This window comes from Chionomys nivalis, chromosome 7, assembly GCF_950005125.1.
Source record: "Chionomys nivalis chromosome 7, mChiNiv1.1, whole genome shotgun sequence".
In the NCBI taxonomy this organism is placed as follows: Eukaryota; Metazoa; Chordata; class Mammalia; order Rodentia; family Cricetidae; genus Chionomys; species Chionomys nivalis.
The window spans coordinates 98,576,085-98,603,253 of record NC_080092.1 but is presented as its reverse complement, the minus strand read 5'-3'; the positions used below and the strand labels follow the sequence as shown (position 1 = coordinate 98,603,253).

Here is a 27,169-nt window from a genome sequence, read left to right as displayed (position 1 = left end):
GGTTAGCAAACTTCCAGGATCAGTCTGCCTGTCTCAGTGCCCGTCTGCAAGGCTGGGATTTCAGGCCTAGGTGGCCATGCCCAGCATGAGTGTTGGAGCTTTGAAATCATGTCCTCTTGCTTTCAAAGGAAGCACTCTTCCTACTAAGTCTGTCCCCAGCTCATAGGTAATGAGACTTTAAAGAAAACAATGGCCAGGCAGTGGTGGCGCATGTCTTTAAATCCCAGCATTTGGGAGGCAGAGACAGGCAGATCTCTGTGTTCAAGGCTAGCCTGGTCTACAGAGCGAGTTCCAGGATAGCCAGGGCTATACAGAGAATCCCTGTTTCACTCAGGAAGAAAGAAAGAGAAAACAAAAATACAGTCACGGGTGGGAGGGTGGTGGCTAAAGTTAGGAGTCAGATCAGGCTGGATCCAGAGGCAGATGGATGTGATAGGAGTAGTGGCGTTAACATGACGTTGAGCTGCGCAATGAGCTCAAGAGCATTCTGTTACTTAAAGGAGTGAGTGTGTCTGGGGTAGCACCCTTGTTCACGCTGTACAGGGTCAGGGTTTAATCTCACTGCTGCCAGAAATACTCACAGCTCGGAGAGGAAAGGCTGGGACTGCTGTCAGAGTGCTCAGACTGTCATCTTGACCTCACGGCCTTGGCAGTCACATCCTCCTACCCGAGCCTTACATAAGTGCTTTCTTCTGTTCTTTTCTTGTCTGCTCTTTCCCTGTAGAGTCCTCCATTTTTTGCTCGCTCCACAGGGGTTTTTTGAGCCATTTTTCAGCTTTGTGGGTTGATTCAGTTAAGCGGTGATATAACTGAATCCTGGTTACCTGGCACAGGTTAGCTGCAGCGTGGTTCGGCAGGCATGGAGAGTACCACAGCTGTGGTCTGTATCCTCTGTGTGGGTCACCTGACTGTGAGCAGCACCTACCCACCGAGGAGCAGCCAGTGCTGCTGGTGAGGGGTCAGTACACTGGTCTCAGCTACTGAGAGTGGCACTAATTGGTTTGGGTTGGATTTTGTGTGACAAGATTGGCCTGAAGCGTCATGTTCAGAGTTTGTCTCATAGAATTGAAGGTGTACCTGCCAGCGCAGCAGGCAGCTAGCCTGTGGCAGGCAGCCAAGGTTCAGAGGTGTAAGTAACCTCAGTCTTCACAAAGCTGACAGCTTCTTTTGTTACAGGAATTTCTCTTCCAGGTGTATTCCTTAGTGCATAAGGAGAAAAATGGCAGGTCCATTCATTGCAGTGGTGGTAGATGTGAAAAAGTGGAGTTTGTTGGGGTGGATACCATAAGTAGACCCGTCTGTCCATTTGTGGAATGTTCCAGCTGTAGAACCAGGGGAAAGAGCTGGGTGGGCAGCATGGATGTCAGGAAAGCAAATTGCAGGTGTATGGCATAACCAGCACACCTCCGTGAGCCTGTTGACTTGTGGTCGTGATGGTACTGTTCGTGTGTTACAGTGAGCAGGCAGATTGGGTCAAGGTACCTGTGGGGGAAGGATTGTGGGGAGTTGGACTATGATAATCGGCATTTCACTTACAGCCTCCCAAGACAGCTGAAGCAGGGTGGGGTCTTGTTCTTTCTACATCTATTTTAAAAGTCAGGTTTTTTTTTGTTTTTTTGTTTTTTTTTGATTTTTCGAGACAGGGTTTCTCTGTAGCTTTTTGTTTCCTGTCCTGGAACTAGCTCTTCTAGACCAGGCTGGACTCGAACTCACAGAGATCCTCCTGCCTCTGCCTCCCAAGTGCTGGGATTAAAGGTGTGCACCACCACCGCCCTGCTAAAAGTCAGTTTTAAGGCAGGAGTGTATCGTGTTCTAGTGCAGTGTTTAATGAGAAACTAGTCCGTTTACATAAGCATCAGGCTTGCTTCCGTTGAACTTCTAGGCTGTCATATGTAGCCTGTGTTGCGTTCACCCTGCACGTGAAGTGAGGATGTTATTATGGGTTGTCTGGAAATTACTCACCCTAAAGTTGCTTCTTGCCCACTGTAGGTCACCAAGGAAACTTCTGCATGTTGTGTGTCATGCAGAACCACATGGTCCAGGCCTTTGCCAACAGTGGCAATGCCATCAAGCCCGTTTCCTTCATCAGAGACCTGAAAAGTAAGAAAGAATTTTGGTTGAGTATCTGCCAAGTACTAGCTCTGTGGTTGGAGGAAGAAGGAGAAAAGCCATGGATGGAGTCTCAGGAATCCTTATGTATGGAAGGTCCCACATAATGGTGCAGACCCCAGCATGGTAGTTAGTATGCACACATGTGCTCAGTGTTTCACTGAAGGAAGGCTTTCTCTGGGCACTACTTGGAAGAATAGTTAGGCTTTTAGCCAGGTGGGAGGGCTGTGTCTGAAATTAAGACACAGGTGAGCATGAAAGCTGGGAGAGGGGTGAGGGAGATGTGCACTGATGTGCGCTGTAGAGACCCTGTCTTCTAGTCACATGGCACTCTGACATGATGCTGGCTCCTGTAAAAGTGGCCTCCAACAGTCAAGATCCTTTTGCATCTTTCTCTTCTTCCTCCAGAGATCGCCCGGCACTTCCGCTTCGGAAACCAAGAGGATGCACACGAATTCCTGCGGTACACCATCGATGCCATGCAGAAGGCCTGCTTGAACGGCTATGCTAAGTATGTGTCTCACTTCCCCACATGTGCTACTTGGCTGAGGGCACCTTCTTTATGTTGGGGACAGCGCAGCCTCCCTCTAGCCATCCTCTGAGGTGTTTGTGTTGTTGCCCAGGTCTGACTACCTGGTGCTCTGCAGCCTGGGCCATTAAGCTCTGTTGGAGGGAGCTGCTCTAGAAAATTTCTTGAAGTTGGGCGGTGGTAGCACACGCCTTTAATCCCTGCACTTGGGAGTGCTAATCCAGCCTGGTCTACAAAGTAAGCTCCAGGACAGCCAGGACTGTTTCACAGAGAAACCCTGTCTCAAAAAAAAAAAAAAAAAACTTCAAAAGTTGACCTGTAGCCATGAACTTGTTCAGCCTCTAAAACCACGTCTTTACTTTGAAATAGAGAAGGAAGTGGGGGCTCACACTTAGAGAAAGAAGGTAGGGAAATCACACGCTCATGCTTAGAGAAGGAAGCAGGGGCTTCACACTTAGGGAAGGAAGGTCCACTTTCACTTGGACAGGTTCTCTCTGCAGTCTCCACTCAGAAAGGCTGTTCCTTTATTGTTTGTTTTCTTTCTTTTTTCTTTTTTAATTTGATTTGGATTTTGGTTTTGGTTTTCATTTTTTGTAGACTAGGTTGCCCTTGAACTCAGAAATCCGCCTGCCTCTGCCTCCCGAGTGCTGGGATTAAAGGTGTGTACTACCACCGCCCAGTTCTTTTCTTTTTCCTTTGAGACAGGGTGGTGAGTAACCCTTGAACTCTTGATCCTTTTCCCTCTGCTGGGATTTTGGTGTGCACCACCATGCCTTGGCACCTTTTTTTTTTTTTAATTTATTTTTATCATTTTTATGTGTGTTGTCTGTGGATGTATGTCTCTGTGAGTGAGTATCGTGTGTGGGTTCCCATGGAGGCCAGAGGAGCATGTCAGATCCTCTGGAGCTGGAGTTATAGGCAGTTGTGAGCCACATGGCATGGGTGCTGGGAACTGAACCAGGGTCCTCTGCAAGAGCAGCCAATCTTTCTTAACCACTGAGCCTTTTCTCCAACCCCAAATGAGATCTATGTTCTATTTTATTTTGTTTTTAGCATGTGTTTGTTTATTTGAAGTCTTCTCTTTAGGATGTTCCTTCTGTCTCTTGAGTGTTTCAGGCTGTTTAGGTCCCTTTAGACCCTGTTGTCACTCTTCTCCTTTGGCCTGGGGACGGTTTTCACTGACAGACAGAATTGCCTGCAGAACGCCTATGTATAGATTGAAGCTGCCTATGATTCTTTACTCCAGAGCCCATCTGTCTTTTGCCTGCACCGGGCAGTGTGCAGTGCACCTTCTTGCATTGATGATTTTTTTTTTTTGGAGTGGCGTATATGTCCCTGCTCTCCAGTGTCAAGATGCTAGTCTGTCGCTTTGCCTTCTTCGAAAGGTTTTGGATCCTGCTGCCTCCACGTCCTTCAGTTCTCACAGCTCCTGCCCTGGGCCAGGGTGGAGCTGCATTTGACTCTCTTCTCCAGCCTCTGAGCCGTGGTTGTAGCTCTGTGCGCTCCAGCTGCTTCCGACTGAAGGGCTGTGGACCTGCTAATATGGGCAGTCGATTGTCCTTTCTTTTGATTAATAGTTGTAGTTCTTTTTTTTTTTTTTTTTTTTTTTTTTTTTTTTTTTTTTTTTGGTTTTTTCGAGACAGGGTTTCTCTGTGGCTTTGGAGCCTGTTCTGGAACTAGCTCTGTAGACCAGGCTGGTCTCGAACTCACAGAGATCCGCCTGCCTCTGCCTCCCGAGTGCTGGGATTAAAGGCGTGCGCCACCATCGCCCGGCAGTTCATATTTTTTTCATTGCCCATCATTGCACAAAAAAAATTGTTCTCCAAATGTTTTGGTGATAAGTGTTTAAAAGTTCACAGGAAAGCCTTGCACATCATCCATTCAGAGGGCAGTGAAGTGTGCAGCATGGGATCTGGCCAGGTGATGTCAACCACAGGAGATGGCCTTGGGAGATCTCCAAACTTAGTGCCACTCAGTGGTAGTGGCTGAGGATGTAACCTCTGGCCAAGAATAGAACCTGGGGGAGTCAGCGAGCAGCTGAGAGCTGGCCACACTCTCCTATTGCTGTCGTCTTCTGGAGAATACTCCAGGCCTATCCCTAGTGTGCGAGGGTGGCTGTGGCAGGTCAGTCAAGTAGAGTACTGAAGTGGAGGAACTGTGCCTGGCCAGGCAGAGAAGGTGCTAGTCAGTGTGGCTTAGTGCTGCCCGGGTATCAGGAAAAAGGAAGGGTATGGTGGCCCTCCTCTGTTGAAGGCTACTGCTGTCATGTCCCTTCATGTGACAGCCAGTCAAGAAATATTACTGAACCTGCAGCTTTAGCCTCCACAGCCCAGTGGAAGACATGGCAAGGGCCAATGCCATGGGTCCTAGGACTGTTCCTGCCTCCCAGTCAAGGCTTGGGTCCTTCTACAGAGAGTGGAAAGCAGGGATACAATTGGACGAAGATGCTGGGGTGTTCTGTGGGGTGGTCAAGTGGTTGTGAAGGTTGAAGGTGCTGTTGTGGGGTGGGGGCCCAAGGAGACAAAGGTCTGATGAAGAGTTTAGGAACGCTGCTGGGGGCTGGAGTGGAGTAGGGCGTCATCTGTCAGCTGATCTGGTGCTGATGAGGGTGGGGTGCTGGCTGTGAATAGCGTGCCTTGCTGTGCTGTGCTGTCCTCTCCTCGTCATGACTGCGGCTTCCTTTTAGGTTGGATCGGCAGACGCAGGCTACTACCCTGGTACATCAGATCTTTGGAGGGTATCTCAGATCCCGAGGTAAGCAGATGATCTGCACTCTGAACCAGGAAGTCCTCAGCATTCCCAGACAGGTGGGGGTATGCCCCTAGCTGCAAGACCGTGAGCTGGAGGGGCTGGAGGTCCCAGGCCTTGTCTTTCTGACTTGCCACCCTTGCCCACCGTGGGACTATCCCCTGAGGGAGTTGGAGAAGCAGTGTGTGATGTGATGATTGAGTTCTTTCATCGCTCTCAGTCCTTGGGGTGAGGCCTGTGTTCTGCTGCAGAGGGCTTGTCCACTGGCCTGTGGGAGTAGCCAGGCAAGCAAGGCCTGATAAAAGAACCGGGCGTGACTTGTATCTGTGTCTCCAGTTAAGGGACAGTCTCCTTTCGTGAGAGCTGAGTTTAATGTTGTAGACCTGTGGTTCTGGGTGTCTGGACCTGGGTGGTGCTCTGGTGGGTCCCAGCTGCCCACTGCCTCTGTGTTCTGTTGCAGTGAAGTGCTCTGTGTGCAAGAGCGTCTCAGACACATACGATCCCTACTTGGACATAGCGCTGGAGATTCGGGTATGCTTGGCAGTGATCTGTGTTCATAGGGGTGACGAGGGTGAGAGGGAGGCCAGAGGGATCAACAGCAAGAAAGGTGTGGGTCAGAATAGATGGGAGTAAGGGCACTCGGCTCCCCTGTGTCCTCTGTTTGCAGCGGGGTGGTTGCCTCTGCTGCACATAGCACAGATAAGCCAACATTTGTGACCCAAGGTCCCTTCACTCCAGTTTTCAGCTTTCTCTGGTCACAGTACTGTTTTGTTTGGGGGGGTAGGTCTAGCCTTTGCCTATGCAAATTCCTTCCTGTTAAAGAATAAAAAGTAAAACTTAGTTTTGTGTTCTGAGGCATCAATAGTGGCAGTGCCTCACACTGGTGCTTGAGGAGAGAACGCCTCTTTGCTGTCAGCCTATCCTTGCCTTTGCAGGGACCTTGAGTTTCTGAGCCACCCCAGCTGCAGTCACAGTGAAAGTGCCTGACTCATGATCTCACATGGCTGTCACCTGTCACCTCTAGAGAAGGGCACTGTCCGTCCGCTCCTTGCTTCTGCTGGGGGTGGGGATGAGTTAGCAAGGCCAATATTTATGCAAGTCAGGTTTTATCACTTGCTGCCTCGGCCTGAAAAAACCTTAAATCTGGGACTTCGCGAGTCAGGCTTTTTCTCTTGCTGTTCATTCTGTTCTGTTTTCGTCCTCCTCAGCAAGCTGCAAATATTGTACGTGCTCTGGAACTTTTCGTGAAACCAGATGTGCTGAGTGGAGAGAACGCCTATATGTGTGCTAAGTAAGTGTCACCTGCTTATAAGAAAGTGACCATCCGGAACACTATAAATAGTTGCCTGACCCTCCTCAGGGTTGACCGCTGCTCACATTTCCTGAGTGGCCTTCAGCTGGCTTATGGACGCGGCCCACCAGCAGCCTGAGGCCCATAACTGCTGCTCACCCAGCGCCTGTCCTTGTGACATGTATTAGCATGTCTACCGTGTCTACTCTTTTCCCTGTGTCTACCGTGGAAATTGCGTCGAAGAGAGGCAAAGGGTCTGATCCGTAGCCCCCTCAGTGGATGCAATGGAGAACCCTCCACCCTGCTGTCTTGATCTTAAATGAGATCTGTGTGCAACTCCTGTTTTTAGGGGTCGGGTCATCCTGTCTCAGCACGAACAGTTGTCCTCATGAGGCACACCCTGGGGGAGCTGGCATGGGGGTCATTTTAAAGCTGCAACCACCCAAAGTCCCTTCACTCCAGTTTTCAGTTGGTCACAGCACTGGTTTGTTTGGGGGGTAGGTTGGAATTTTGTTTTGTTTTTGACTTGAGCAGGATCTCCCTCTGTAGCCCTGACGGACTTCACACTCACAGATCCACCTGCCCCACCCCCTGAGTACTGGGATTGAAGGCCAACAACATTATATTGGGCTTTCGTTTTGTTTTGAGACCAGGTCTCACCATGTAGCCCTGGCTGTCCTGGAACTCTCTGTAGACCAGGCTGTCCTCATTCACAGAGATCCACTTATCTGCTTCCTGAGTGCTGGGGATTAAAGTCTTGAGCCACCATGTCCGGCCACATTGGGCTTTTTAGGGTTTCTTGCTTTTATTCCTCTTTAAATTTGCTTCCTCTGGCTTGGGATGAGATTGTCTTTCATCCCGGTTTCCTGCCCGTTTCTCATCTGGCTGTTTTGTGCTTCCACACTGGCCCTGTGTGCTTCCCATGTTTCACAAAGTCTCACCTCTCACTTAGGTTCCTGTTGAGGGGTCTTCTTGCTTTGGGACTTGTGATTGTCTAAGAGTGTGTGGGTTTGGCTTCAGATGCTTGTTGTCACAGGCCTTCCTGCTACTAAGGCAGCAGGACACCTGCCGAGCACACCAATAGCTTTTCCATTTGCTCTTGTAGGTGTAAGAAGAAGGTTCCAGCCAGCAAGCGCTTCACCATCCATAGAACATCCAATGTCCTAACTCTGTCCCTCAAGCGCTTTGCCAATTTCAGTGGGGGAAAGATCACCAAGGTGAGTCACCCTGTTGATGTCCAGGCTGCTCTTGAGAAGAACAGGTCTAGGGATCTGCACGTCTATCTTTTAAATTTTTTATTATTTATTTATTTTGGTTTCTCGAGACAGGGTTTCTCTGTAGCTTTGGAGCCTGTCCTGGCATTTGCTCTTGTAGACCACTCTGTTCTCAAACTCACAGAGATCTGCCTGTCCTGCCTCCTGAGTGCAGGGTTTAAAGGCCTGCGCCACCACCACCACCCAGCTTAAATTTTATTTTAGTTTATTTTATGTGTGTGAGTGTTTTTGCCTCCTTGTTTAACTGTATATCACTTGTAAGCTTGGTGCCCTCAGAGGCCAGAAGGAGGTGCTAGATTCCCTTGGAAATGTAGTTACAGACGTTTGTGAGCCTCCTGTGATGCAGGGAATTAAACCTGGGTCCTCTAAGAACAGCCAGTGTTCTTAACTACAAGTCATCTCTCCAGTCCCTTAGATGCGCCCCCCCCCCCTTTTTTTTAATACAAGGTTTCTCTGTAGCTGTGGCTGTCCTCAGACTCAGAGATCCACCTACCTCTGGTATTTAAAGTGCTGGTATTAAAGGCATGTGACATTACCTAGCTATAGAAGTTGTATCAAGTCTTGAATCTCTAAGAGGACTTATTATAAAAAATTATCTAGGGTTGGTGAGATGGTTCAGTGTGTAAAGGCACCTACCACTAAGCCTGATGACCTAGACTTGATTCCTGGGACCTACTTGGTATAAAGAGAGAATTGACTCCTGAAACTTGCCATGCCATATACATATACCCACATGTATGTGTGTGTGTGTATACATGTATACATACATATACATACACATACATAGATAAAATGTAATGGAAAGAACTAAATGTATCCTCCTGAGCTGGGCAGTGCAGACATGGTTGGTGGGGAAAATGCCATGGCGGTGTCCTGAGGAACTTGGGTTTCCTGTGAGCCCTTCTTGGCAATAGTTCGGAGGAGTGCAGTTTGTTTGAATCTGAAGACTGTATTATAACAAAGTTGGGTCAGGGCTATGAGCCCATTGTTTACATATTGGCTTATGAAATTTTGTCATAGAAAGACATAGAAAAAAACTGGGTCTGGCAACCCTTGCCTGTCATCCCCAGCACCTGGGATATGGAGATGGAAGGGCTGCGAGTTCACGGCCAGCCAGACATAGGGAGTTGGAGTCTCTCCTTGGACACACAATGAAGATTGGTCAAAGCAAACATTTCTGAGACTATGGATATAAATAACCCATATTCTCCTGCGTGTTACTTAGCTTTCCTTTTTTTTAAACCAGGATGTTGGCTATCCCGAGTTCCTGAACATCCGCCCATACATGTCGCAGAGCAGTGGTGACCCTGTCATGTATGGGCTCTATGCTGTCCTGGTGCATTCAGGCTACAGCTGCCACGCTGGGCACTACTACTGCTATGTGAAGGTGAGCGTTGACGCCTGAGCTCAGCTGTGGGCAGGTGAACTTGTGCCACCCTCTGGGGCAAGTGACCGGTGCCCATAAAATCTAAACAAGGCCATTGTACTTTTTGTTTTGTTTTTTTTTTCTGGGAAACAGAAGTCCTTTGCATCTGTGTTTTGTTCTTCCATTTCGTGAATTTATAGAAAAAATGAGTTTTACACTGTGGTCCTGGGGCCAGCAAAATGGTCACCACCAAGCCTCACCACCTGAGATCCATCCCAGGAACCCCCAGAGTGGGAGAACAGATTGACCTCCTTCAAGTTGTCCTCTGACTTCCACACTTGCATGGCATGTGCACATGCCCTCCCCCAAATAAATAAGTAAATAAATACCAATTTTAGGAGGTTTTTTAAGGTTCATTAGTGGGTATGGTAAACCATACCTTCGTAATTCCAGTATTCTAGAAGGTTGAGAGTTTGAGCTCAACTGAAAACATTGTGAGCCTCTGCCTTAAACTTGAAGAGAAATGTGCTTGTGGCCCATCTGTTGCCTGCTGTTTTCTATAACCATCCCCTCCCACTGCTGCTCAGGCTAGCAATGGACAGTGGTACCAGATGAATGACTCCTTGGTCCATTCCAGCAACGTCAAGGTGGTTCTGAACCAGCAGGCCTACGTGCTCTTCTACCTGCGGTGAGTAGCCTCCACCCTCCCTGGATTGTCCTGCTCTAGAGCATGTTCTACTTGAGCCAGGGTTCCCGGCAGCGCTTTCCTGTCTGTAAGCTCCTGGGGATTGGCTGGAGGGGGAATGCTTGAACAGACCATCTCTAGACACATGTAGGGAGCTTGTGTCCTGCTAGTGGGTGGCTGAAAACTGGATGACAGTGCGGGGAGGGTTCTGACTGCCTACAGCAGTGGGTGGGTAATTGTCACTCATGCTGCTACCTTAATGAGGCCTTTGCCTTGGTGTGACAGTAGCCTGGGCAACTTCTCCAGTGAAGTGACCCATTTCACACTGGGGATAGGCATGCAGCAGATCTTAGGAAGGCACCACAGAGACTGGCTATCCCTGAGGTGTTCTTGTCACTTGGTGCCAAGTCTGGCAGATTTGGGGTTCTTTGGTTTTCTGGCTCCTTGAGAATCTGCTCTAGTAGGGCTCTGTCCAAGGCTTCTGTCAAGCCTTAGAATGCAGAGGGCGCGGCGGGGGTTCTAGAAGACTGCTGGGACACTAGGGCCTCTGCTGCTCCTTGCATTGCTTTCTTGGCACAAGTAAGGAAATCCCAATCCCTTTCTTCCCCCTGCAGAATTCCAGGCTCTAAGAAAAGTCCTGAGGGCCCTGTCTCCAGGGTGGGTTCCACTCTTCCCAGTCGTCCCAGTGTCATTCCAGATCACCCCAAGAAGAGCCCTGGCAATGGGGTCGTTTCTTCCCCACTGATGGCAAAGGTACTGTGTAAGTGGAAGAACTTGCTTGGCTGCTCTTCTGGTTCCTGCTTTGAACATTGCAGAAGTCTAGGGGTCTTCTCTCAGGGACCTTGCCATGGTGAGAGGAAGCTGTAGGCTGTGGCACTGTACCAACAATTTTATTTCTTCAGGTGGTTAGCAGCTGCCCTGGGAAGGGAAAGATAGGACTGTAGGGCTCAGCTGCTGCCCAGGAGCGCTAGACAGACTCCCAGGGAAACACCCGCTGTTTTCTGTTAATGCTGGTATCCTGGTTGTAGTCATGGCCTTGTTTCTTTATAATTCTTTGGTGCTAGATACAGGCATACCTGTGGGTAAAAGGATGCGATGTCTGCATTTATTCAAATGGTTCAGAGTAAAAGCATAGGTATGTCTATATACACACAAACATATACCCACATATACACAGTAATAAAACTTAGCTGTGGACTTCTGAATTTTAATCTACATGATTTAAATGCAGAGTTGGAAGTCATTGCAGCCATTTGGGAAGCTGGCAGCCTCACTTGCAGAGATGCCCCTGGTTGAAGGAGGCAAACCTGGGCACGCAGAAGCAGTGGCAGGTACAGCCACGAGGACAAGGCTGCTTTACTTGCATGATCCAGTTCAGCACACACACTCCTATACTGCACATTTGTAAAACCGCCTTTGGAGGAGGAGGCCAGGTCTTCCTCTGTGTCCCAGGCTGGCCTTGAATTTAAAGTGCTCCTTCCACCTGTGCCTGCTGGGTGCTGGGATGTAACGATACAGATGCGAGCTCTCACACCTGGTATCATTTCACTTGAAGTCCAGGCAGATGTAATATACAACAAATGACTTGATTTAGCAGAGAGAGAGATGTCAGGAAATAGTCTTTGTATGAGTAAGTTATCATAAAATGTAGGCCAAAAACTCGGAAGACAGAGGTAATTAAACCTCTGAAAGGCAGCTTTGTAACTTTTTAATTGATAAGAAACATAGCTATTGGCTAAAGTAAAATGTAAAGTTTTGTATACAAAATAAAATAAATATAAAAATTGCCAGGTGATGTTGGCTCACGCCTTTAATCCCAACACTCAGGAGGCAGAGACAGGTGGATCTGAATTTGAGGCCAGCCTCTAGATAGTGAGTTCCAGGACAGCCAGGTCAGTTACACAGAGAAACTCTGTCTTGAAAAACTGAGGGGCAGGGCCTAGAGAGATGGCTCAGAGGTTAAGAGCACTGGCTGCTCTTTCAGAGGTCCTGAGTTCAATTCCCAGCAACCACATGGTGGCTCACAACCATCTGTAATGAGATCTGGCGCCCTTCTCTGGCGTGCAGACATACATGGAGGCAGAATGTTGTATACATAATAAATAAATAAATCTTTAAAAAAAAAAAAGAAAAACAAAAACTGAGGGGCTGGAGAGATGGTTCAGTGGTTAAGAGCACTGGCTGCTCTTCCAGAGGCCCTGAGTTCAATTTCCAGCACCCACATGATGGCTCACAACCATCTGCAGTGAGATCTGGTGCCCCCTTCTGTCCTGCAGGCATACATGCAGACAGAACATTGTATACATAATAAACAAACAAACAATAAATCTTTAAAACACAGTAAAGTTTTAAAAATGTTTGCAATATGGGGCTGGGAGAGGTATCTCTCAGTGGTCAGTGTGTACTTAGCTGAGTTCCAGCACCAGCATTTGCTCTCCCCCCACCCACTCCCCACATACACACAAAAGGAACTGTAGCAGATGCAAGGAAGCTCACATTTGCTGTGATTGCTGTGAAGGGTAGGGATGGTAGTGTAACGAGAGCCCAGATGCCATGGCAGTGTGTGGAAATATGCATACGTTGCCAGACAAGAGGAAATTCAGTCTGACCCACCTGTGTCGAAGTTCATGAAGTAATCCACAGCCCAGGAATCCCATTTCTGGCAAATTATTACATGACTACTAAGTACAGAAAAGGCTGACTCTATGTGAGGCCATGCCTGAGCCACAAGGACTGTGGTGACCGAGGAGAGAGGTGCAGATAGGAGTATGCTCAAGCAGGGGGTGGTCATTATGAGAGGTTTATGAATAGTGGATTGCTTTCATATGGATTTTTTATTTCATTGAGTAAATGTATCAAAAGGCACGTTTTGACTTGGAAACTGCCGCACAGGGCAGGACTGCATCCAGTATTGTGCTTGACAGTAGTGAGGTGGGGCCAAGGGCAGTGAAGGAAAACTTCTCTGGAGGGCTGCCGTGGTGCGTTGGGGGCCTCAGTTCGTAGAGACTAAGAGGTAGCAGAAGAAAATGGCTCCCCTTTTTAAAGATGTATTTTTATTTTCTGTGTATGGGTGCTTACTCTGCTTGCAAGTATGTCTGTGTACCATGTACATGCAGTGCTCACAGAATCCAGAAGCCACCTGTATATGCTGGGAATTGAACCCGGGTCTTCTAGAAGTACAGCCAGTGTGCTCTTAACCACTGAGCCATCTCACCAGTCCCCAAAACTAGTTCCCATTGACTTCCAGGAATTTTAGATTGACCTCTTGGACTTCTAAAATGACTTCTAAACTATCAAATGTTTTGTTTGTTTGTTTGTTTGTTTTAGTCACGGCATAGGGAATAGTATAAGCCATGAAGAGATACATGGCTGCCAGTGAGACACTGAAGACTTTGAGGGCCTACCCTGTGAGGAGGCTTTAGTTTGTGGCACTATGATGAAAGGGATACAGAGGACACCCAGTGGAGGACAATGTTTATGTGATGGGGCCTTGCTACATTCTTTCCTTGTGCATTCTCTCAGATCTTGGTGAAACCTTGTTGCTTTTATAGGAAGGGCAGTCCTAAAGTGCGGCCTGTTTTGTATATGTGTCCTGAAGTATTTACCATTAGCCAGAACCCAGTTGGCTCCCAGAAGCTACCCCTGATTGGGATGCCTGCTTTGGTTTGACTGTATTCCCCGGGCACTGCTCTCTTGGACTCTGAAGGCTTCCTTTCTTATCTTCTTTAGCGACAAGACTCTGTGATGATGAAAAAGCCACAGGCCCCTGAGGAGGTTGGTGTGCCTGTATCCAGGAATGGCTCCCTCCCAGCCCTGAAGTTACAGAATGGATGTGTTCCTGCAAAGACATCTGCTGGGTCTCCTTCCCCAAGACTCACCCCCACACCCACACACATGCCTACACTTCTGGATGAGCCTGGAAAGAAGGTGAAGAAGTCAGCACCCCCACAGTCTCTCACCGCATCCCCCACTACTTCTCAGGGCTCTCCTGGGACCAGCGAATCCAGGAGTCAGCGACCTGGGTCCTGGACAAGCAGAGACTCCATCTTCTCTACCTCCCCAAAGTTCCTGGTCAAAGCCTTTGCTAACGGGCACAGGCTGAAGGGGGAAGGCAGTGGTGTGGACCTGGAGAAGGGGGCTTCGAGTGGCTCAAGCCCTGAACACTCTTCCAGCAGTGACCCTGCCAAGGCCCCGCAGACTGCAGAGGGCAGAGCTACGCATTTCTGTGATTCTCAGGGAACAGACTGTCCCACCACTGGCCATTCCAAAGCACTGCTGAATGGAGCAGATCCCAAGATAGTGAAGCTGAAGTCCCCTGCCCTGAGCAGCACCGCCTCTGAGCCCACAAGCCTCATGTCTCCTCCACCAGCCAAAAAACTGGCCCTGTCGGCCAAGAAGGTGGGTCTGTGGGGGTCTCCTCTCTGGAAGTGACTTGTAAAATGTCACTTGGGACTCGATGTGGGCATAGGAAGATAGGACATCACAAAGGACTGTGGCCTCCTTCTCTCCTTTAATCCAGAGGAAGAGTGTCGGTTGGCGTTCCCAGCCATTTGCCAATTGAGAGCAGGTTGTCTAGGTGGAGGTGGTGGTTTGAGGGGATACCAGTTACTTAGCACCGCAGGTGTCTGTGGAGTCTGCTAAGAGTACTAACCAGTTCTCTGTAAACGGAGTCTGCTAGTTGAGCCACAGAGGAAGGGTGGGCTCTCGGGCTGCTCAGGGTGGGAAGGACAGCTGAGCTATGGCGACGGAAGGGATGTAGGGGACTGGGAAGGAGTTTCCCGTTCAGAACTTGCGTGGGCAATGAGTGATAGGTGGGAATTGTGCTGGGTGCTTGTTTAAATTCCTCCCTTTTTCCTTTTTATTTCTAACCAACAACACTCTCTGGTTCTTCTTCTGCCATCCCCTTTCTCCACCTACCCCCTCCTTTTTTTTTCTTTCCCTTTATTCATCTTTCTGGGCTCTTTTATTTTATTTTTATTTATTTTTCAATTTTATTTTCCCTCTTCACTCACGGAAACCTTTTTTAGACCACCAAGTTTTTATTTATGTCAATAACTGCAGGCCAGCACCCTGCGGAGGGCGACCGGCAATGACATCCGTTCACCTCCCCCCTCAGCATTCTCCGACCTCACCTACCCCATGAAAGCCACCCACCCCGTCGTTGCCTCTTCTGGGCCTGTCAGTAAAACCAGGTGAGCTTGGGCACAGGCCCTGGGGTGCCGACTCCTTCCTTCCTGTGGTTACGTGTACTTGGCTAGTGAAGAGCCATGGGTCATCGAGGACAGAGGCCCCTCTTACCATCCCTGTCTGGTAAAAGAACCTCAGTTGATCAGAGTTGATCGTCTTCATAGTTCCAAGTCTTGAGTTTTCACCTGCCTGCCACAGCACGTTGTAACCTGGAGTGCTGGGCACTATGTTGACCTGTACCTCCACAAGAAGTTAAACCCTGTGAGTCCAGAGGCTTGTGAACCCCTGTAGGGACATCTTTCCTGCCAGGGTCATGACTTGGTCTCTTACAGTGCTTCTATTCCTTAGCTCTGTAAAGCATCCAGGCTGCCAGCTGCATGCCAGGCTGGACAGGGAGACCTTAAGTGCTTTAGGATTCTTCAGGGCCCTTTAATCTCATCTGTAGATGATCTTTGCGATCCAGTGCGGTACAGAAACACATGGTACTGGTGTCCCTTAGGAGTACTGAGTGGCATGATATGAAGATATATGGTTATCTGGGTTCACAGGGACCCAACTGGCTGGGCAGCTGGGAGATAGGAACAAAGAGAGGGCAAGAGTGAGGTCCTGGGTCACTGCTGGGCTCCTCCAATCCCAGGACGCCGTTAGGGTGACATCTGTTGCTGCCTCCACCCCCACCCTGAGTGTGCATCCATCCTGTCTCTAGCATGATATTTTTGGCGTGTTCTTAAATATTAAGGTTCCCAAATGTTGAGGCGCTGGGGGGAGTTGTTCCTTCCTTGTCATGATTTTGTGTGAGATGAGGTCTTCCTATATAGACCAGGCTGGCCTCAGACTCAGAGATCCTCCTGCCTCTGCCTCCTCCGTGCTGGGATTAAAGCTGCGTCACCACACTTGGCACAAGCTAACAAGCTATTTTGTTTTAATTGTTTTTTTTAGACTTCAGTGTATGAATGTTTTGCTTGCTTGTATATCCGCACCATGTGTGCCTGGTGCCCACAGGTCGGAAGAGAGGAGCTGGAGTTACAGTGAATGTGAACTACCATTTGGGTGCTGGAAACAGAACCTACAAGAGCAACGAGTGCTCTTAAGTGCGGAGCCGTCTCTCCAGCCCCAGTGTAAATGTTTTCTTAAAGCTCCAGCAGATACTGAGAGTGACACTAATTTGGGTAGCACAGCAATCTCTTCCGTTTGGGTGATGACAAGTACAGCCTCCATGAATCCACTAAGCCTTTGAGGTGCCCACGCAGGCGTGCCTCACATACTCAGTCCCTACTTTATTCCTCTTGCAGTAGTTGCCTCTATGAAATTGTGTCAACATAACTGTGGATGGTGCATAGCTTGTTTTGCTGCTCTTGGAATGCTCAGTCCCCACGGGAACCATTGTGGCCTCTGGAGATTGGAAAATCATCCTGGACAGGATGTTTTGTTTATTTTAGCTCTTAACACATTTGAGTTGAAAACTTGAAACATAAGGATTTGGTTCCTTTGTTTTGCTTTTAGTTTTTGTTGTTTGAAGGGAGGGTTTGGGGGTTTGGTTTTGAGACAGGGTCTCACTTACATAGCCCTGGCTGGCCAGGAGCTCACCTGTCTCTGCCTCCCACGAGCTGTGACTGAGGCTTATGTTGGGCTGCCCAGCTGATCTTGCTTGCTGTAGCCTTTGCATAACTCAGATTTGACGTGTGTTGGAGGATGACCTTGAACTTACAACCCTCCAGCCTCTATTCCCTAAGTTCTGGGTCACAGCAAGTGTTGACACACTCACTTGTATCAATCATTTATCAGTCTGTTTGAAGACAGGCTGTCAAATGGCACAGGCTGCTCTTCAACTCACTAAGTGGTAAAGGCTGCCCTTGACTGTCTGGTCTTCTTGCCTCAACCTCCTAAGTGCTATGATTGCAGGTATGTGCTGCCATGCCTGGATTTAAAAAGAATAGAATGTATAATGCTCAGATCTGTGCTCTGCGTGTAGCCCAGGGGTACAGTGCTTGCTTGGCATGCCCAAGGTTCTTGTTCAGTTTTCAACCCACCGAAAAAAACAAAAAACTTTGTAACAAGAAACTGCGACATGGACTAACTTTGATTTTACATAGATTGAATTTTGTTAGCCTGCCTTTAAAAGCTATGGAATTTGCATGTGTATCTAAGAATCAGAGACAGAATAACCTTTTAAAATTCCAGGGTGAGTTGGATAGGGTGGCGCTCACCTTTAACCTAGGTACTCAGGAGGCAGAGGCAAGCAGATCTCTGTGACTTCGAGAACAGCCCGGTCTGCTTAACCAGTTCTGGGCAAGCCCGAGCTACATAGAGAAATCTCGTCTCAAACCCTAACGTGTGAAGGGAGCTGGGGTGAGGGTTGGCAGAGGAACGACTTGTGCAGGTCTTCTACAGTGACTTTCCCTGTACACTGTCTACAGGGCTGTTGCACCTGCTCCCCGACCATCTACCCTCCCGAAGCATTCCATCCACCCCCACTCTGCATCACTGTCCAGTAGTAGCGCCAAGCCCTTAGGGACATCAGAGCCACAGAGCTGCCGCTCCTCTGCCTGGATGCCCCTGCCTCAGGTCAACGGGCACTTCATGTCCCACTTACACCAGCTGCCAGAGGCCAGCGAGGCCCCGCACAGCCCCTCCAGAAAGAGGAAAAAGACCCCTAATGGAGATCCCCAGAGACTGGGTATAGATACACATCTCCCACAGTGCCTCGGGGGAGCACCTGCAGCAGTTCACAAGAAGAGGAAGAAGAAGAAGTCCCTGGAGGATATGGCTGCCACGGCTCCCCAGCAGAAAGGCCAGTCTCGGGACCAGAAGGAAGAGGGTACACAGCCCCAGGTAAATGACCATCAAGTGAGTCACATCCTGGACAGTCACCATGTGAGCAGCAGGAAAAGGAGGAAGAGGAAGAGATCAGAGAGACTTAGCCAGGAAGCCATCCTCTCCCAGAGTCTTCTGCAGCATGGGTAAGAGCATGGCTGGGACGTACCCATAGCCTTCCCGGGTGGTGTGGGCTAACAGTACAGTGCTGGCCTTGACGTGGGGTGGAAAGTGTCCTGTGTGAGTTTATGCCATAGGCTGAAAGAAGATAGCCACATCCAGGCCATGGAAATCACTGTGCATAAGAAGGGCCAAGAATTACAGGGTCATGTGGCCCCAGGCCAGGCTGTGTGTTTAGATGAGGTTGCAACAACATCCTGTGGATGCAGTGTACGTGCCCCGGATAAAGCAAGGACTGTGTGTTATCTTCAGCATCATGCTGACTGTCATTGTGGACAGCGAGCCTCACACAGGGTGGAGTGAGCTCGGTGTGGAGTAAACTCCCATCTGCATGGCACTGCCAGCGGCCTCAGGAGTGTTGGGGTGGAGCTTTCGGGTTTTTTTATTTGTTTGTTTTATGTGCATTGATAGGGGGGTTTCAGAGCCCCTAGAACTAGAGTTACAGGTGGTTATGAGGTGCCATGTGGGTGCTAGGAGTTGAATCTTGGTCCTGTGGAAGAACAGCCAGTGCTCTTAAATTCTAAGCCATCTCTCCAGCCCTGCTTTGGTTTCTTTCTAAGTCCCCCTTCCCCTTGTAATTAAATAAATTTAATTAAATTTTAATTTGTGTATGTGTGCTGTGTGTGCGTGCGTGCACATGCATGTACATGGAGGTCAGAGGACAGCTTGCAGGTGTTAATTCTCACCTTCTATCATGTAGGTTCTGGGGATCAAACTCAAGTTGTCAACCTTGGTGGCAAGCACATTTACCCACTGAGCCATCTCAACAACATTTTTAAGCATTATATTTATTTGTTTACACGTGTGTGTGCATGTGAGCATGCTTGCACACACCATGGCACATGTGTAGTGGACAACTTGAGGGAATAGGAATCAAACTCAGGTCAGCAGGTTTGGAGTTGTCTCCCAGGCCCATGGAGTGGAGCTGTGGTGCCATCAAGGAGCTTCACTCTTGCCTGTGGTCTGCCTGCAGGGCTGACTGTCCCCCTCCTCTGGCTCCCCGCAGCTGCTGCCCTGCAGACCACTGTGAGCCTGAGGCCAGGACAGAGTTGCAGAGGAAGAAGAAGAGGAGAAAAAGGACACATGCCTCACAGCAGGGAGAGGAAGAAAGCCAGCACCCAGAAGGCCAGAGGAACCCGAGGCCCAGTGTCACCCCAGCCCCTGAGTTCAGCGTGAATGGCCATCTTTGTAGTGACCGCCTGGGTGAGGACTGCTGCTGATAGCCACAAAGGTGGCCTCTCACTATTCCTCATTGTAGGCAACGGGAGCTCTCACCACATGCTGTCTTTCTGTCAGCAGCTAATCCTCGGTCATTTCAGAGCAAAGGCATGGCTAGCGTAGCCGTGAACATATAATCCAAGAGCTCGGGAGGGAGGCAGGTTCCGTGCATCTTGTAGTTCTGGGCCTGTGGTGCAGCTCATCACTGTGGCGCATGCAGAGCAGAGCTGCTCACCGACAGTCAGGAAGCCAGAGAGAGCAAAAGGGTGACTGTGGATCTACTCCTCCTAGGAAGGGCAAGCACCCAGTGCCCTGAAACACTTCCCGCAACAGGGCATGGTCTTGTGGGACACTTGAAGGTCCTACCTGCAGCAGGCCCTTTGTGGCTGGGTAGTTAGATTGCACTTGGAGGTGGTTCTGTCAGCTGAGGACAGAGATCTCAGTGCTTTTTGTTGTTTTCTCACAAATGGACTTGGACAGTGAGGTAGGATTTTCACTAGGAAGTTATCTGTTGGTGCCATTACAAGGATGTGTGATTGTTTCTTCAGTGATTTGTTTTAGTATGTCCTCTGATTACAGGACTGGGACAAGCGCCTCTTATTGGCTGGAACAGAGATCAAGAGCCCGATGTGGTCCAGGCGTTGCTCCAGGACTCATCTGATAAGGCTTATGGGAAAAAAGGTACGGGTCTGAGGCAGGGCTTCCTAGGGACTGACTCATTGGGGTTGTGGGAGGGGGTGAGATGGGTCTTGGTGTGCTATGAGATGTGGAGACCACACTGCTCAGGTTTATAAAACTTCAACAGTTGTTGAATATGCTTTAACACGACCTCTGCTGTGGCAGAAAGGCAGATTCTCTCCCTGGATCCGAAAGATCTGAGACCCAAGAGCAGGGCAAAGTGGGGAGCATAAACCGTGGGCTACCTGAGCAGAATATCCCGGTCCCCAGTTCAGAAGAGCGAAGGGATGAAGCCTTCCGGCCCTCGTGTTGGCAGTACTGACTTTGGCCCTGTTTTACAAAGCAGACTTGGAGCATGAACCATTTTTCTGAAGTGAGAGCCCAGGTTAGAGAGAAGTTTGCAGTTGGAATTGGAGCTCACATTGATCACACCCACCTCCCCTTCCGTGTTTCTTCTGGTTAGAACAGATGGATGCTGACAGGATGTGTCTTTACAGTTCTGACCTGGGATGGTGAGCCTTCAGCGGTCAGTGAGGATGCCATCAAAGACAGCAGGTTGGCCCGGACCCAGACCGTGCTTGATGACTGGGATGAGGAGTTTGATCGCGGAAAGGTATGGTGTGTGGCTGTGACCATAGGTTTGGGGCCGCAGGTGGGCATGGTTCAACGTGAGCATTGAGAGCAGTTTCTGGTGCAGTTATGTGTGCACAGAGCAGCTGGGCGAGGCTGGAGTCGGCCTCCTGGGTTCCCTCCCGCTGAACTGTTTTTCTGTGCACCCAGTACTCTGGGCAGGTGTGGGTCTCTTTCTTCTGTCTCATCCTCAGGAAGACGAGGGTGGCAGGAGCCTCCCTCAGAGGCCATCCATGTGCGGTAACTGCACGTGTGTCTAGGAAGCATATGCCATGTATGCAGCAAGTAGCCTCTGAGGCTTGGAGGAGCCCTCTCTGGGAACTGTGTGACACTGTGGTTCTTAATGTAGGAAAAGAAAATTAAAAAGTTCAAGAGAGAAAAGAAGAGAAACTTCAATGCCTTCCAGAAGCTCCAGAGCAGACGGAACTTTTGGTCTGTGACTCACCCGGCTAAGGTCGCCAGTCTCAGCTATCGCCGCTGAGCTCGCTGTGCTTGTTAGAGGTCAGCTTGGGTGTGTGCCTGTCTGCTGTGCGTGGTGCTCTGTATGTCTAGTCATATGGTGTGCGTGTTAGTGTGTACTTCTGTTTTGTACATCTGTCTCTTGTAGCTGATTGTATGTCTGGTATGTGTGTAGCATGTGTAATATCTGGTGTATGGTCTGTTGTGTATGTGTTTATCTGTGGGGTGTGTGTACTATCTGTCTGCGGCGTGTGTATGGTATTAAATATACATGTGTGTCTATGGTATGTATGTCTGGTATGTATATGGCATGTGTGACCTGTGGTATGTATGGTGTCTGTGACCATTTGGTGTATGTGTGTAGTGTGTCTGCCTGGTGCATGTGATAGATGTATGTAGTGTGTTTGCTAAATGTCTTGCATGTCTGGTGCATGAGTCTGTAGTGTGTGTGTCTTGTGGCCGACTGTCTTTTGAAGGACCCAGGGATGTCATAGGATTGTCATGGTCTCTCTTCTCACCAGGAAGACCAGTGCACCTGTGCCACTTCATCCCAAAGCTGTCACATCACATCCTGGGAACTGTCCACTTGGTTTGGAGGAGGGGCCTTGTGCAGACTCCACTGCACTGTGAGCCTGCCATGGTGGAGGCTCCTGGTGCCACTGTTCACAGGTGATCTAACGTAGAAGCCCTGGGGCTTCAGCTCAGGGCCTCTGGTGGCATTCATAACGAACCTCACAAGAGAAAGACTTGCCTGTGGTGTCATGCCGACAGTAAAGCAGGAGACATCTGCAAAGGCTGAGCATCCTTATAGACCCTGGGGTCTATGTAGGAAACCCCTCTGTTCCTGGTCTGGGGTTGTCAAAGACTGGAGCCAGCATCTCCCAGCATGTCCTTCACTCAGGATGGCGGCATGTTAGTGCCTCTTCTGGTGAGCCCTCCTTTACTCTCCTGCTGGAGCTGTATTGTGGCCCTATCCTCAAAAGGGCCTCTGTATGACTGACTGCCAGCTGCAGAGCCCCTGGTGACTGCACTGCCCCCCACCCCCAAGTGCATCTCCTTGAAAGGCCTCCGTACCTTCTAGAAATCAGCAGCTTCTAGGCATAGGAGAGCCTTGAACTACGTGCCAGCGCCTCTGCTTCTAAGGCTGCTATCCCTGCCGAGGTAACTTTGACAAGCTTCTCATGCATCTGCACTAACCTACGGGTCTCTGTCAAGGTGGTGGTCTTTAGAGATGAATTCTCCGTTATTTTACTACTAATGATAAAGCATTTATTTTTGACCAGGCCTGTGGCTTCCTGTAGCAATATGTTCCTTGATATGCAAATACTGGCTTCATTTGCTCAATTTTGTGAGTGCTTTGAAATTGAGAAGATTGTATGACTCAAAAGGAGTCCTTTTCTGTCTTGCTCAAGCTGTCCCTGCAGACTTTGGTTTAACAAGACTCCCTAGTGAGGGCCATATTTCCAAGGGAAGACAGCACCCAGGAGATGGGAGTTTCCAGAAGGTTGTTGCTCATGGGCCACGTCTCTTTCCCGAAGTCCTAGGCTGCTCTGGACTGGCCTCCTCAGTCTGGGCCTCTTGGGAGGGGTGGGGGCTGCCTTGTCAATTCCACGTGTAGCGTTTTATCCAGCTGCCCAATCAGGGCCTTGGTGCTGCGATGTGGAAAAGGCTGTGTTCTCTGTGTGAGGAGGTAAGGTCTTGTTTCCATGTGGGTGTTTCCCTTCTGTTTGTGTCCCTCCCTTTATTTCCAAAGGGAGGGAGCAGCAGTTCCATGGTGGGTCTGCTGACTGAGTCTTCCAGCCGAATGTAATCAGTCTTGTGTGGGCCGGGTTCTGGACACCGTGTCCAGGAAGGGTGAGGACTCCATGCGTTGTCTTGGAGGGAGGCAGGCACTTTCATGGGCAGGGATTGTCATTTCACTTACGGTATTGTCATTTGTTCCTGTATCAATTGCTTCTAGGCCACATTTGTTTTTTCCTATGACATTCTCTAGTTGAGTGTCGTAGAAGCTGCCAGCACAGAATTGATCTGTCTCCTGTGTTTTCCTCTACATTGATTCCTTTCTTTGTCTGCTAGATTATCCGTTGTAAAATCTCTGCCAGGGAGTGTAACCCACTGCCTCTTGGATAGTCACGATCCCCCAACTGACATCCTGACCTCTGGCAGCATATGTTACCGTCAGTGAAGGCAAGTCCTTTCCTTCCTTAGAAGCCATTAGAAACAGGCTAGGGACACAATGGTCCTGGAAAAATCATCAAGAGTTCTAGGCGACATATCCTGACATAAGTAACTGAGGCTTTTCTAAAAGTAGCCATTTTGTTGGATCAGATCATATCAGTTTGAACTTTGTGTTTGGCAGTAGATGTGGTTTGGGCCCATGTGCAGAGGGCTGTCTCCCTGGTGTTTCTGTTCTCGCTCACCCGCCTGTTTGGGGGCTGTTCTTACCCTACATCCTTGTGTGGCTGCGTCTGTATGTATACAGGTATCCCCACACTCTCCACTCTCTCTCTCTCTCTCTCAAGAGCTCCCAGATATTGCCAAGATCTTGGTGCAATAAAGTAATGCATTTTTGTGAGTTCTCTCTGTGTCTGTCTTTTCCTTTCATTTTTTAAAAAAGCTCAGCCGGGCGATGGCGCACGCCTTTAATCTCAGCACTCGGGAGGCAGAGGCAGGCGGATCTCTGTGAGTTCGAGACCAGCCTGGTCTACAGAGTTAGTTCCACCCCAGCAATGGCCAGGCTGTGTTTCCATGCTGCACTCTTAGGCAGCCATCCACAGCTGGGATCAGAGCGGATCGTCGTTTGAGCCTAGGAGTTACGGGCCATCTTGGACAATGTACTGGGATCCCCTTCTCGGGAAAAAAAAATGGTTTTAAATAAAAGATTTAAAGAAATGTATCTAAGTTTATCCCACAATTGTATTTGTTTAAATTTTAGAATGAAGGTGGCTGGACAGTGACAGCACACTCCTTTAATCCCAGCACTTGTAACAGAAGCAGGTGGATCTCTGAGTTCGAGGCCAGCCTGGTCTACTGAGTGAGTTCCAGAACAGCCGGAGGTGTTATACAGAAAAACCCTGTCTCAAAAATCCGTAAAAGAAAATAAAAAAGAGACAGAGAAACCCTGTCTCGAAAAACCAAAAAAAAAAAAAAAAAAGAAAAGAAAATAAAAAAGACAACTTCTGGTTCTGTAAACGTTGGGGGTAGTTTTTAGAGAATACCGTAGAAAGGAAACTCAAAGAAGTGTTGTTTCTCCTAGGTGTATTGTCAGGTGTAGAACGTTGTCACCATCAGTTGTGTGGGACACTTTCTGGGGAGACATAAACAAATGTCATAGGGTGCCAGGGACAAACTGTAGATTTCACTGGAGCACAGCTCTGGGGACCAGAAAGGTTATTGGGTTTGCCTACAGAATCTGACTGACTAGAAGGGAACCACACCCAGGCATGGATGGTGACTTCCCACCCTTCTGTCAACCCTGCACAAGGCATATACTCTGGCAAATACTGAGACTACAGGTTCATGCACAATCGATGTGGGAAGTCCTTCTGCAGATGTGTTGCTCTTATTGGTTAACGAATAAAGCTGCTTTGGCCTATAGCAGACAGAATATAGCCAGGCTGGAAGAGAGAGAGAGTACGTGGGAGTCAGAGAGATGCCATGTAGCTGCTGAAGGAAATAGACGCCTGAGCCTTACCAGTAGGCCACAACCTCATGGCGATATATAGATTAATAATATGGGTTAATTTAAAATGTAAAAGTCAATAAGAAGTCTGAGCTAATAGGCCAAACAGTGTTGTAATTAATATGGTTTTTGTGAGACTATTCGGGCCTGAACGGCCAGGAAACGGACATGCAGTCTCCATTTACATACAGTTATGGCAAAATTACCTACAGGTGTCTGGGAGGAGCTGAAGGGATGACTTGAAACACGATTAATAAAAACAGAAATTGGGGCTCAGCCTGAAGATCTGAAAAGCAAAACAGCCAGCCACTGGCTCTTAATCTTGACCCGAGTCCAAAATGGCGATCCTGCCTCCAGGAATCTCAGTGAGACTGAGAGCTGTCTCCCATCTTACAGTCCTCTCTAGTTCTGGGATTAAAGGCATGCACTGCCCGGTTTCTCTGGCAACGAGTGTGGCTACCAGGATTAAAGGTGTGTGTTACTGCGACCTGGTCTGTAAGGCTGGTCAGTGTGGCTGTTTTACTTTCTGCACTTCAGGCAAGCTTTATTAAAAATACAAATGAATTGCCTCTACCATGGCTGATATAGATGAGAGTCTGGTGATGCTCCTCGGCCCATGTAGCAGGAATATCAGCTGTCAGCTGCCCAATTCTGAAATTGAAAGAATTGGTCTTTTGAAAGTTACCCCAAGCCGGGCGGTGGTGGCACACGCCTTTAATCCCAGCACTCGGGAGGCAGAGGCAGGTGAATCTCTGTGAGTTCGAGACCAGCCTGGTCTACAAGAGCTAGTTCCAGGACAGGCTCCAAAGCCACAGAGAAACCCTGTCTCGAAAAACCAAAAAAAAAAAGAAACCCCAGCTCTGACAATGGCTGTTACGTTCTAAGGATCGTGTCGTACAGTACCATGATGCTCATACCACACAGTCCCTTCTGATCTAGTGGCACGATGTCCCATCAGCTTCCCCGGCCACAGGTTGGAGGCGTGGTGAGAAGACACTTGTGTTTTGTGTGGACTGGGTTTCTTCTATTGACACAGGACTTTGTTAGGTGTCTATGGAAATTGCTGGTCCCTCAATGGCCATCCCAACGCCACTGGTTTTGCTCAGCAGAGCATCTGTCCTGAAAGTTGGGATCAGGCAGTTCTCTCCAAAGTTGCCTGTGAGCAGGAGGGTTCCAATTAGGAAAGTCAACCTTCTGAACCCGTGGCTCAGACCTGGAAGTTTCTGGTCTAATAGACACAGGGGTTTGGTCTTTGGCATAATGTTCTCAGCTGTTTATCCAGACAATATGAGAACAGAAAAGCAAGCATGGGTGAAGTGAGTGAGGTCACTGCTGGCCACAAACCAGAGAAGTGTGCAGTGACTTCTCAGTAGCCAGGCTGACACTTCTGGGGCACAGTGCTGACAAGGGTACTAAGATCACCCTCATACTGCCACTTTGCCAAAGCCTGGCTGGCTCTGGCATGAACGTAAAGCCAAGCCGATGACTTGTGGTTGATGAACTGGTGGTTCCAATGTAGGATGAGTACTTTTGGAAAAAGACCACAAGGATGGAGGAAGGTGTGGCCGGGTCTACCGGAAGTGCATGAAGGAGGCATAGTGTGAGAGTGTTGACATGGGGTTAGCTGGGTTCCTGTGATAACTTCAGGCAGTGATAAAGGTGATCTAGGCAGGTGATACTGGCTAACCTGGTCTGACTGGCCTCTTAGACACCTGAGCTGACAACTTATGCACCTGGAGAGGGGTGGAGTACAGAGGACACGGTAAGGATGACCAGGCCTGTGGGAGGCCAAGAAGGCTGGAAGCCCAGAGCTAAATGCTTACTTTTCTTGTGGCAAAGTACCAACAGAGGTTGATGTGGGATTCCCCTCTGTATGCTGTGAATACCATTGGTGAATAAAGAAACCGCCTTGGCCTGTTGATAGGGCAGAACTTAGTTAGGCCGGGGAAACTAAACTGAATGTTGGGAGAAAGGAGGCAGAGTCAGGAAGAAGCCATGTAGCACTGCCCCCCTTCTGCCACTGTAGACAGCCACTGGACAGAATTTTACCTGGTAAGCCACAGCCACGTGGTGATGCACAGATTAATAGAGATGGGTTAGTTTAGAATATAAGTTAACCAGAAATACGCTTAAGCTATTGGCCAAACAGTATCGCAAATAATATGGCTTCTGTGTGATTATTTCCGGGCTGAGCAGCCGGGAACCAACAGGCGGACTCCTCCAACAAGAAGTAACTTGCAAAAGGAAGGTTTATTCTGGACCACCAAGCTACAGCCCTTCTTGATGGGGTGGTCATAGTGTCAGGAGCATGAGGCAGCT

General features: G+C 49.0%; 1 protein-coding gene across 6 annotated transcripts in view; it reads left to right on the top strand.

The window, feature by feature from the left end:
- Window positions 1-23,743, top strand: part of Usp36 (ubiquitin specific peptidase 36) — a 31,203-nt gene extending 7,460 nt beyond the window's left edge. For 4 of the 6 annotated variants that reach the window (XM_057774553.1, XM_057774552.1, XM_057774557.1 and 1 more), the window contains 17 exons: window positions 1,990-2,100; window positions 2,518-2,620; window positions 5,325-5,392; window positions 5,847-5,917; window positions 6,595-6,677; window positions 7,783-7,894; window positions 9,198-9,338; window positions 9,905-10,005; window positions 10,617-10,755; window positions 13,732-14,400; window positions 15,064-15,194; window positions 17,607-18,149; window positions 19,157-19,386; window positions 19,981-20,082; window positions 20,577-20,692; window positions 21,059-21,210; window positions 21,690-23,743. In XM_057774553.1, the coding sequence (XP_057630536.1) occupies window positions 1,990-2,100; window positions 2,518-2,620; window positions 5,325-5,392; window positions 5,847-5,917; window positions 6,595-6,677; window positions 7,783-7,894; window positions 9,198-9,338; window positions 9,905-10,005; window positions 10,617-10,755; window positions 13,732-14,400; window positions 15,064-15,194; window positions 17,607-18,149; window positions 19,157-19,386; window positions 19,981-20,082; window positions 20,577-20,692; window positions 21,059-21,190 (2,852 nt within the window). In that variant the 3' untranslated portion in view covers window positions 21,191-21,210; window positions 21,690-23,743. Of the gene's footprint in view, window positions 1-1,989; window positions 2,101-2,517; window positions 2,621-5,324; window positions 5,393-5,846; window positions 5,918-6,594; window positions 6,678-7,782; window positions 7,895-9,197; window positions 9,339-9,904; window positions 10,006-10,616; window positions 10,756-13,731; window positions 14,401-15,063; window positions 15,195-17,606; window positions 18,150-19,156; window positions 19,387-19,980; window positions 20,083-20,547; window positions 20,693-21,058; window positions 21,211-21,689 lie in introns of those variants that run through there. The other 2 variants (XM_057774556.1, XM_057774558.1) reach the window with 2 other exon arrangements.
- The last annotated feature ends 3,426 nt before the right edge of the window (window positions 23,744-27,169 follow it).